General features: G+C 40.2%; 3 protein-coding genes across 3 annotated transcripts; 1 reads left to right on the top strand and 2 right to left on the bottom strand.

Annotated features, from left to right (window-relative positions):
- Nucleotides 1-127: 127 nt before the first annotated feature.
- Nucleotides 128-714, bottom strand: Cox17 (Cytochrome c oxidase copper chaperone COX17). Its single transcript, XM_020954422.2, has 3 exons — nt 678-714; nt 406-607; nt 128-340 (listed from the first exon to the last, which is right to left on the bottom strand). Exons 2-3 carry the CDS (start codon nt 567-569, stop codon nt 256-258), a joined length of 249 nt encoding a protein of 82 aa, XP_020810081.1. The 5' UTR covers nt 570-607; nt 678-714; the 3' UTR covers nt 128-255.
- Nucleotides 715-1,073: 359 nt separating this feature from the next.
- Dbct (Dihydrolipoamide branched chain transacylase E2) lies at nt 1,074-4,384 on the top strand. The gene is made up of 5 exons (XM_020954403.2): nt 1,074-1,858; nt 2,045-2,239; nt 2,595-3,275; nt 3,334-3,732; nt 3,792-4,384. Exons 2-5 carry the CDS (start codon nt 2,165-2,167, stop codon nt 4,023-4,025), a joined length of 1,389 nt encoding a protein of 462 aa, XP_020810062.2. The 5' UTR covers nt 1,074-1,858; nt 2,045-2,164; the 3' UTR covers nt 4,026-4,384.
- On the bottom strand, nt 1,079-1,785 carry LOC110185526 (translation machinery-associated protein 16 homolog). Its single transcript, XM_020954423.2, has 2 exons — nt 1,746-1,785; nt 1,079-1,675 (listed from the first exon to the last, which is right to left on the bottom strand). Exons 1-2 carry the CDS (start codon nt 1,746-1,748, stop codon nt 1,130-1,132), a joined length of 549 nt encoding a protein of 182 aa, XP_020810082.2. The 5' UTR covers nt 1,749-1,785; the 3' UTR covers nt 1,079-1,129.
- Nucleotides 4,385-10,849: the final 6,465 nt, after the last annotated feature.

Genomic DNA, 10,849 nt, shown 5'->3' with positions numbered 1-10,849 from the left:
TATGACTTTAAATATCTGATTTTTGAAATGGTAACTCGTTAAGATCGGAAATAGAAGAAGTATTTGAAACAAAGTAATAAGATAACAAATTATAGCCTTTTCCCGAAGAACAACACTTACAGGGCTCTGGGATTTTCAATTAATTTAGATCTATAATTAGCTTGAGATACAACAGAAACAAAAACAATGGGAGGAGGAGCGTTGCATTGGATCAAGGGTCTCTGGCACTGGGGACTCTTTGAATAGGACTACCATCTAGATATTGAAGCCGGCATCCCGCATGCACTTCTTGTGCGCCTCAATCAGCGACGAGCAGTTCTCCTCGCCATTCTCCACAATGCTGAGGAAGATGCATTACAGGGCATTAGCTTATCGGTTGCGTCATAATGCCGGAGGAACACTCACCAGGCGTCACGTGCACGCTTCGTCTCGGGGCAGGCGCAGCAAGCCTTGCACTTGGGCTTCTCGCCGGTGCCGGGGGCAGCGGCATTGACGGGCTCGGCCGGCGGAATGCTTGGAGCAGCCGCTGCCTGGGCCACTCCGACTCCCTTGGACGTACTGGCTCCCATTGCGTTAGGATGTGGAGATGTGCGTGTGTGTGCTCCTGCTGCAAGTCAATGAAGGGCAGAAGTTTCACTTTCGCTTTCCTCGCTGTTTGTTTATGTAATAAAACTCACGTTTCGAGACGAATATTTCACCACAATTCGGTTTATCGGCGCACACACAAAACAGTAGAATTCAAGTTCACAAAGCAGGGTTGTCAGGTTTCTGGGAAATATCGGTTTGACAGATGTCTGGGGTAGGTATCGTTCGGACAATCGGCCATTAAATAAAATTGACTATAAATTTGTGTCTAAATACAAATAAATTCGTTAAATTATTATTTTTTTAAGCCAAATATTAAGTGACATTTTACCCTTATGTATTTATTTTTTCTGTTAATTAAAACTACAATGCATGCGATGAGTGGTTAGCTCGAAGAACCTGGCAGCCCTGTTGTGAAGCATGCTGAGCGCAGAACAGCTGTTAAACATCGATAAAAGTGTTGGGCAACAACCCAATGCGATGTCATCAAAGATTTTGTTTTTGTTTATTTTCATCAACATAATTTTATTTATCTCAATGTTTACTAGGCTATTTCCATTTGGTCGCCTGTCGTCGTGGACTCCTTGGGCGTCTCCTTGAGCCGCTGCAACATGTTGTGCGAGACGAGGTCCAGTTTCAGGTGCTGCACACTCAACGCGCTGCCGTCCCAATCGCGCAACATTTTCAACTTCAGCGGATCGCACAGATTCAGCAGCTCCAGCCCGCCGGTGCGGTACTCGTTGCGTTCCTTCTCCAGAGTCATTGTGATCACATCCTTGCGAGCGGCGTGCTGGTTCGCCCGGTGCTTGCCAATCGACTGTTTTAGGTTGATCTGCTCCAGCTCCTCGTCGAAGCGCGTGAAGTACAAGGCGATCAGATCCTCGAACTCCTGTGGACTCAGTGGCGCCGTGCGGTGCTCATCGAGTTGGCCCAGGAACCAGCTCAGTTTCTCGCCTGTGATGTTACTTTTAATAGCATGGCCGAGGCGCGTTTTGTGCTTGTTGTTCTGACGTCGTGCCTTCTTGCCCAGCGCCTTGGTCTTGCGACTGTTGGGGTGCTTGCACTTTTCTAGCTCCTTGCGCAGATTTGTCTGGTATTTTGGAGTATTTTAATATATTATAATTAATGTTTTTCTCAGGATTATTTATTTCAAAACTTACCATTTTGCCGTTCACGTTTCTTCGATGAGGTGCAGTGTTGGTAAAGACCGACCCTCCCACGCTGCAGCCTCGATCAGCTGGATCCTAGGGATGGACACATATTTCGATAGGTGGTGCGTGCCAAAGTTTTGCGATCTTTTTACTTAATTATGTTTTCTAATGTTTTTATTTAATTAATTTTGTATTATTTCTTAATAAAGCATATATGAATGATTTATGCGAACTTCTGATCCAATGATAAAAACCAACTGATCGTGCCAGCACTGCTATCGATTGCCATTCTTCTTGTCCATCTCCAGCTAGAATCATCTGTTCCGCAAGCACAAACACACGCACACACACCTGCTCGATCGCCGGACATTCGAACCGATCCGCGACATTTTCCTCGTGCACTTCCAGGCCCCCAAAGTCCACATCTAATGGCAACCCACCTGCTCCGGAATGGCGCTACCGGCTGGCTGCTCAGGAACTGCATGTCCCACCCCCAGGCCAGTGTGAGTAGTTCCGGCAAACAGTTTAAAAAAAAAAAACAACACGAAGCCTGCCTGGGTGTATGTCTTACGTAATCTCACAAACACCTAGCGCGAGTGTGAGCGAGAGAGCAAGACAACTCTGCACTTTTCTAATCTGTGCAGTTTTTGTTGTTTATGCACGGTAAAAAAAAGGATGATCAAAGATCAGTGAGTGCCTTGTCATTTCACTTCATTTTTAAATTAATTAGTCAATCAGACTTTGTTTAAAACAATAAACATACCTCAAAATCAATTAAAATATTCTGGAGTATACAATTTCAAAGCTTAAAGGACAAATAGTGTACAAAATGTTTAAAATTCTTTAATTTTTTCATAGATAAGGCGCTGCCTGCACTTGACCCCCAGCCTGGACAAGAAGGTGTCCTTCAACCTCAGCGACATTGGGGAGGGCATCCGCGAGGTGACCGTTAAAGAGTGGTTCGTCAAGGTGGGCGACACCGTCGAGCAGTTCGACAATCTCTGCGAGGTGCAATCGGACAAGGCCTCGGTGACCATCACCAGTCGCTACGATGGCAAAATCACCAAGATCTACCACAGCATCGATGAGATTGCGCTGGTGGGTAAACCCCTGCTTGACTTTGATGTGGTGGAAGAGGATGGCGACGAGGAGGAAGAGGACACTACGTCCTCATCCAGTAGTTCTGCCAGCGAAGCGGAGCAGGTGAAACCGTCGGCATCCGAATCTGGCGGTCGTGTGATTATACCAGCTACGCCGGCCGTTCGTCGCCTGGCCAAGGAGAATCAGTTGGATCTGGCCAAGGTTCCGGCAACAGGCCGAAATGGACGTGTGCTCAAGGGCGACATATTGGAGTATTTGGGTCAGGTGCCGCCCGGCACCAATGTGCCACATCCCACGCTGGCGCACGCCAAAAAGTCAGCAGCTCCGGCTGCGACCACCCCTGCAGCTGCTCCTGCTCCTGTGGCAGCCGCTGCTGATCGCGTCGAGGTGCTGAAGGGAGTGCGCAAGGCCATGCTCAAGTCCATGACGGAATCCCTGGTAAGTTCTGACTTTAAAACTCGGCTGGAAGAGCTATTCATGAACTTTCTATTTGCAGAAAATCCCTCACTTTGCGTACAGCGATGAGATCGACATGACCCAGTTGATGCAATTTAGGGACCAACTGCAGGCGGTGGCCAAGGAGAACGGCGTGCCGAAGCTCACATTCATGCCGTTCTGCATCAAGGCCGCTAGTGTGGCCCTGTCCAAGTATCCCATTGTGAACAGCTCCTTGGATCTGGCCAATGAGTCGCTGGTCTACAGGGGTGCCCACAACATTAGCGTGGCGATTGACACGCCCCAGGGTCTGGTGGTGCCGAACATTAAGAACTGTCAGGAGAAGAACATTATCGAGATAGCCAAGGATCTCAATGCTCTCGTGGAGCGCGGACGCACTGGCTCTTTGACACCCACCGACTTTGCCGATGGCACTTTCTCGCTCTCGAACATCGGTGTTGTAAGTAAACTTGAGATTCCCTCCTTGACGTTTGAGTTGGAGCTTGAAATTTCTTTTAGATTGGCGGCACCTACACGCACCCTTGCATCATGGCTCCCCAGGTGGCCATTGGAGCAATGGGTAGGACCAAGGCAGTGCCGCGCTTCAACGACAAGGACGAGGTCGTAAAGGCGTACGTGATGAGCGTCAGCTGGTCCGCCGATCACCGTGTGATCGATGGCGTGACCATGGCCAGCTTCTCGAACGTCTGGAAGCAGTATCTAGAGAAGCCCGCTCTTTTCCTGCTGCAATAGCGGGAAGGAGACATTACTGCGAACGGATAATGAGGCTGTTCCACCCACCCAATGCATTTATCTAGACGTATATATTTTTTTCAATTCTTTTTCGTAAACTCTATGAATGAGCCACGCCAGTTGCTGCCATATCCTCCCCCAAAAAATGTGCATTTATAGGAGGCAGCTGCTCTGAGCGGCTCCTCGATTACTTTAAGCTGGCGCACATGGCTGGCTCGCTCCACTCCTTGTTAACCTGCATTTAATGCCAATTTGTGGCCTTAGCCTACAGTTTGACTGTAGGCGTGCGTGTGCATTTATTTTAAAGCTTTGTTTTAATGGCTGTCCAATAAATATCCAGAACGGTTTATGTGAATATATTTTTCCGCTCGTAAATGCATTATGTACATATGTATTTTCCCGAGTGGGAGCCCTAAGTGGCTTGTAAAATATCCCTAATTTGTTTACCTTTGCTGGCCTTTTCATGCTTGGCCTACCCGTGGAACCTTTTAAATTCAAATTAAGCCGCCTAATTCGATGCTGGTTGAATTTTCTGGGAAACTTGGGAATTTGGGGCTTGGCTGAGTTCTTTGTTGAGCTCTGGAATTTATATATATGCATATATATTGAGACGATCAAACCATGTCCATTTGTCCCTTTCTACCCAAAACTATTCTCTTAGTTTTAAAGCTATTTCTCTAAATAGTATATAAGTTGGATCGGGCAGGATCGAACGACTATATTATATAGCTGCCATGAAAACGATTGTTTAATGTAAGCCTCTCTCTGTATCGCTGGAGGCCTCTTCCTCTCGATCCCTCTCTGGCTATCTCTAGAGGAACCCCTTACTCTCTCGCGCTCTCTCTCTCTCACTTTCTCTTTGCTTCTCTCTGCTCGGGAACTATAAATACAGGTACAACCGTCGCACTCACCTCATTCTGTTCGCGGCCTTCTTCCTGTTAACATCTACGGTGATAGTATAGTGATAGCCCTTCGACCTCAAAAATATCACCTGGACAATGGAATACATCTGGATAACTGGAGGAAGCTAACTTCGCTGATATAATTACTACTGCGGTAAGTTTTAACCATGACAATTATATTATTATATTATATACATATATATATAGATATATATAAATATCATGTATCAGTTGCACAGTGATATCTCAAGAGGGTATTTTAATTCCAGTCAGAAGCTTACAAAGCACTAAAGGAATCATTTCCGACCCTATAAACTATATATATTCTTGATCAGCACAAGCAGGCAAAGCTTTCTGGGTTAGTTAGTTAGTTAGGTATGAATTTTTTAAGCTTTGGGTTTTAAAAAAAATTGCCTTAAAAATATAGAAAAATATTAAATCAAGAAATGCTAATAAACAGGGTATTATCCTTTCAGTCTGAAGCTCAAAACATTGTGAAGGAGTACAAAAAAAGAAACACATTTTTTGGCCATTTTTTTTAGAAAATTATAAGGGGTAACATCATTAAAATTTGCATAAATTGATAAAAATTTTAATTTTTGTACATTTTTAACTGAGTATGCAGATTTATAAACCTTTTCAAAACTAGCTCAGAACTGGCTTCCGTATCGAAATTGAGGCATTTTTGGCTAAGCTATGAATTTTTTAAGCTTTGGTTTTTACGAAAAATTGCCTTAAAAATATAGATAAATATTGAATCAAGAAATGCGAATAAAAAGGGTATTATCCTTTCAGTCTGAAGCTCAAAACATTGTGAAGGAGTCATTTCCGACCCTATAAACTATATATATTCTTGATCAGCACAAACTGGCGAATCTTTCTGGGAACAAAAAAAGAAACACATTTTTTGGCCATTTTTTCAGAAAATTATAAGGGGTTACATCATTAAAATTAGCAAAATTTGATAAAAATTTAAATTTTTGTACATTTTTAACTGAGTGTGCAGATTTATAAACCTTTTCAAAACTAGCTCAGAACTGGCTTCCGTATCGAAATTGAGGCATTTTTGGCTAAGCTATGAATTTTTTAAGCTTTGGTTTTTACGAAAAATTGCCTTAAAAATATAGATAAATATTGAATCAAGAAATGCGAATAAAAAGGGTATTATCCTTTCAGTCTGAAGCTCAAAACATTGTGAAGGAGTCATTTCCGACCCTATAAACCATATATATTCTTGATCAGCACAAACAGGCGAATCTTTCTGGGTACAAAAAAAGAAACACATTTTTTGGACATTTTTTCAGAAAATTATAAGGGGTTAGTTACATCATTAAAATTAGCAAAATTTGATAAAAATTTTAATTTTTGTACATTTTTAACTGAGTATGCAGATTTATAGACCTTTTCAAAAATAGCTCAGAACTGGCTTCCGTATCGAAATTGAGGCATTTTTGGCTAAGCTATGAATTTTTTAAGCTTTGGTTTTTACGAAAAATTGCCTTAAAAATATAGAAAAATATTAAATCAAGAAATGCTAATAAACAGGGTATTATCCTTTCAGTCTGAAGCTCAAAACATTGTGAAGGAGTCATTTCCGACCCTATAAACTATATATATTCTTGATCAGCACAAACAGGCGAATCTTTCTGTGTACAAAAAAAGAAACACACTTTTTGGACATTTTTTTCAGAAAATTATAAGGGGTTACATCATTAAAATTAGCAAAATTTGATAAAAATTTAAATTTTTGTACATTTTTAACTGAGTATGCAGATTTATAAACCTTTTCAAAACTAGCTCAGAACTGGCTTCCGTATCGAAATTGAGGCGTTTTTAGCTTAGTTATGAATTTTTTAAGGTTTTGGTTTTTACGAAAAATTGCCTTAAAAATATTAATAAATATTGAATCAAGAAATGCGAATAAAAAGGGTATTATCCTTTCAGTCTGAAGCTTAAAACATTGTGAAGGAGTCATTTCCGACCCTATAAACCATATATATTTTTGATCAGCACAAACAGGCGAATCTTTCTGAGTACAAAAAAAGAAACACATTTTTTGGCCATTTTTTCAGAAAATTATAAGGGGTTACATCATTAAAATTAGCAAAAATTGATAAAAATTTTAATTTTTGTACATTTTTAACTGAGTATTCAGATTTATAGACCTTTTCAAAACTAGCTCAGAACTGGCTTCCGTTTTAAAATTAAGGCATTTTTGGTTTAGTTATGATATTTGAAAAATTCTGATTTACCAAAAAAATGAGAATATCAAAAATATTGATTAAATTACCTTCAAGACACATATATGAGGTTTTTTTTGAGGCAAACGAAGGTAATGAAGTCAATGCTTATGTATTTCAAACCTTCTAAACTGAGACTAGTGCATGTTTAGCTTAGTTAGAATCGACTGGACATTCGAACCCACTTTCCTATGCCTAACTCTGCAAGCTAGCTGCGTTTCTTGATTATGTACAAACAAATTTAACAAGCAAATAAAATTATAAAATACGAATTAATTGCCTTTCTAAGCTTTTCATACAAGACCTCTTTATGTTAGGTCACCAAAAGAATTGCTTGTAAACTTGAATTTCTTGCTGCTGCTGCCGCTGCTTCACGAGTATGTACACGCTTTTCAACATTTTGTTTTGCGGCATGTGTAATTTAATTTGGGGCTCCATTTAGTCCTCTGGCAGCTCCACTACCGTTACCGTCATTCCCCCAATTCCGCGCGTCCCCGTGTCCTCCACTCGGCGCTCCAGGGCCACCAGAGCCACACGGTCACCTTCCCACATTCATGGCAATCATCACGCATACGCACCGAGCACGTTACTTTCCTCGTGGCAGCAGCAGCAGCAGCAGCAGCAGCAGCATGTCTGTGCTGTCAGCTTTCCATGACGTTGATATTAACTAGAATCCATGTAGCTAGATTATATATTCACATCTGAATGATTCCATATGTACACTTCATATGTCCCCTAAGCAGTAGAGAGTATTCAGACGCAGCAATTGGGAATCCTAGCGGATTGAAGCTAGAGTTTTGGAATGCCTTCATTTTGTTTCATTTATATCAATAATATTTGAAAAGCTAAAGCTAAACTTGAATGGGGGAAAAACACCTGAAGGGGCAACTCCGCTGCGGCAGCGACGTAAGCGCAGCGGGACATGCGCAGTGGGCGGCCTCTGGACGAGAATCCAACAAGTGCGGCATGAACCGCTACTCGGGCTGCCTTCGGCTCGGCCCACTTTCAGCCCCCAGAGCGTAGGAATTTCAACACCACCACGCATATTGCAGTGGCGACCGTGGGGGGTGTGGCACGGGGCTTGGGGTGGATTGCACAGAGAGATAAATAATGTCAAACACGTTTCAAATTGAATTTTGGAATATTTTTAAAGGTATTTCCAAAACAACATGGCAGTTATATATATATATATATAGTCCACCGATTCGCCACGCCCCAATTTATATAATAGTAAAATTATATAGAAGAATAACTCCATAGTTTCATTTAAATAGCTTGCTTTAAATATGTTCCAAAACAAATCTCGCCCATGTTTATGATTCCCAACTGCTTCTAACCTCCCCGGAACGAAGTGACTGCTGCCGGCCACGTCTCAGATATGTGTTGTGTTTCAAAAGTTGCAAGTCATTGTTTATTAGTGTTCAAAGTTAGTAACTGATCAGACATACATACTTACTGTTCATAGATGCTTATTGATCATAGTTACTCACTGGTCATAGATACTTACTGATCATAGTTACTTATTGAACATAGTTACTTAGTGTTCAGAGATACTTAATGCTCATAGTTAATTACTGGTCATAGTTAATTACTGATCTTAGTTCTATAAATCGGCTGATTGTTCCTATGGCAGCTATATATATATGTATATATAGTCCACCGATTCGCCATGCTCCGATTTATATACTAGTAAAATTATATAGAAGAATAACTCCATAGTTTCATTAAAATAGCTTGCTCTTAAATTTGTTCCAAAACAAATCTCGCCCATGTTTATGATTCCCAACTGGTTCTAACCTCCCCGGAACGAAGTGACTGCTGCCGGCCGAGTATCAGACATGTGTTGTGTTACAAAAGTTGCAAGTCATTGTTTACTAGTGTTCAAAGTAAGTAACTGATCATACATACATACATACCTACTGGTCATAGATGCTTACTGATCATAGTTACTCACTGGTCATAGATACTTAGTGTTCATTGATACTTACTGATCATAGTTACTTATTGAACATAGTTACTTAGTGTTCAGAGTTACTTAATGCTCATAGTTAATTACTGGTCATAGTTAATTACTGATCTTAGTTCTATAAATCGGCTGATTGTTCCTATGGCAGCTATATATATATGTATATATAGTCCACCGATTCGCCATGCTCCGATTTATATACTAGTAAAATTATATAGAAGAATAACTCCATAGTTTCATTAAAATAGCTTGCTCTTAAATTTGTTCCAAAACAAATCTCGCCCATGTTTATGATTCCCAACTGGTTCTAACCTCCCCGGAACGAAGTGACTGCTGCCGGCCGAGTATCAGATATGTGTTGTGTTTCAAAAGTTGCAAGTCATTGTTTACTAGTGTTCAAAGTTAGTAACTGATCATACATACATACATACTTACTGGTCATAGATGCTTACTGATCATAGTTACTCACTGGTCATAGATACTTAGTGTTCATTGATAATTACTGATCATAGTTACTTATTGAACATAGTTACTTTGTGTTCAGAGTTACTTAATGGTCATAGTTAATTACTGATCTTAGTTCTATAAATCGGCTGATTGTTCCTATGGCAGCTATATATATATGTATATATAGTCCACCGATTCGCCATGCTCCGATTTATATACTAGTAAAATTATATAGAAGAATAACTCCATAGTTTCATTTAAATAGCTTGCTTTAAATATGTTCCAAAACAAATCTCGCCCATGTTTATGATTCCCAACTGCTTCTAACCTCCCCGGAACGAAGTGACTGCTGCCGGCCACGTCTCAGATATGTGTTGTGTTTCAAAAGTTGCAAGTCATTGTTTACAAGTGTTCAAAGTAAGTAACTGATCATACATACATACATACTTACTGATCATAGTTACTTAATTGTCATAGATACTTACTGATCATAGATACTTAGTGTTCATTGATATTTACTGATCATAGTTACTTATTGAACATAGTTACTTAGTGTTCAGAGTTACTTACTGCTCATAGTTAATTACTGGTCATAGTTAATTGCTGATCTTAGTTCTATAAATCGGCTGATTGTTCCTATGGAAGCTATATATATATGTATATATAGTCCACCGATTCGCCATGCTCCGATTTATATACTAGTAAATTTATATAGAAGAATAACTCCATAGTTTTATTAAAATAGCTTGCTCTTAAATTTGTTCCAAAACAAATCTCGCCCATGTTTGTGATTCCCAACTGGTTCAAACATCCCCGGAACGAAGTGACTGCTGCCGGCCACGTCTCAGATATGTGTTGTGTTTCAAAAGTTGCAAGTCATTGTTTATTAGTGTTCAAAGTTAGTAAGTGATCATACATACATACATACTTACTGATCATAGTTACTTAATTGTCATAGATACTTACTGATCATAGATACTTACTGGTCACAGATACTTATTGAACATAGTTACTTAGTGTTCAGAGTTACTTACTGGTAATAGATACTTACTGATCACAGTTAATTATCATAGTCATATCTTACTTGTCAAAGGATATATAGGGTTTTGTGATAATAAATTGGAACTCTATTCTCTGCTTTTCAATCATAACAAGTACATATCGGACAGATTACTTTAACACATATATATGATAATGGTAGAGTAAATATCAATTAGTTTTGACTATTTTTTTCGCTCTGTGTGGCTCGTACGCTGCTGCGGCATGGTG

Source organism: Drosophila serrata, unplaced genomic scaffold, assembly GCF_035046125.1.
Source record: "Drosophila serrata isolate PLE 108 unplaced genomic scaffold, ASM3504612v1 contig_130, whole genome shotgun sequence".
Taxonomy (NCBI): domain Eukaryota; kingdom Metazoa; phylum Arthropoda; class Insecta; order Diptera; family Drosophilidae; genus Drosophila; species Drosophila serrata.
The sequence above is the reverse complement of the archived record's forward strand: the minus strand, read 5'-3'. Positions and strand labels throughout refer to the sequence as shown.

What these genes read in the sequence shown, in the direction of transcription:
- Cox17 (XM_020954422.2), bottom strand. Translation starts at nt 569, where the DNA reads ATGGGAGCCAGTACGTCCAAGGGAGTCGGAGTGGCCCAGGCAGCGGCT. An exon ending in AAGCGTGCACGTGACGCCTG is followed by an intron (nt 341 to 405) that starts GTGAGTGTTCCT and finishes CATCTTCCTCAG; the next exon opens with CATTGTGGAGAATGGCGAGG.
- Dbct (XM_020954403.2), top strand. Translation starts at nt 2,165, where the DNA reads ATGGCAACCCACCTGCTCCGGAATGGCGCTACCGGCTGGCTGCTCAGG. An exon ending in TGTCCCACCCCCAGGCCAGT is followed by an intron (nt 2,240 to 2,594) that starts GTGAGTAGTTCC and finishes ATTTTTTCATAG; the next exon opens with ATAAGGCGCTGCCTGCACTT. An exon ending in AGTCCATGACGGAATCCCTG is followed by an intron (nt 3,276 to 3,333) that starts GTAAGTTCTGAC and finishes TTCTATTTGCAG; the next exon opens with AAAATCCCTCACTTTGCGTA.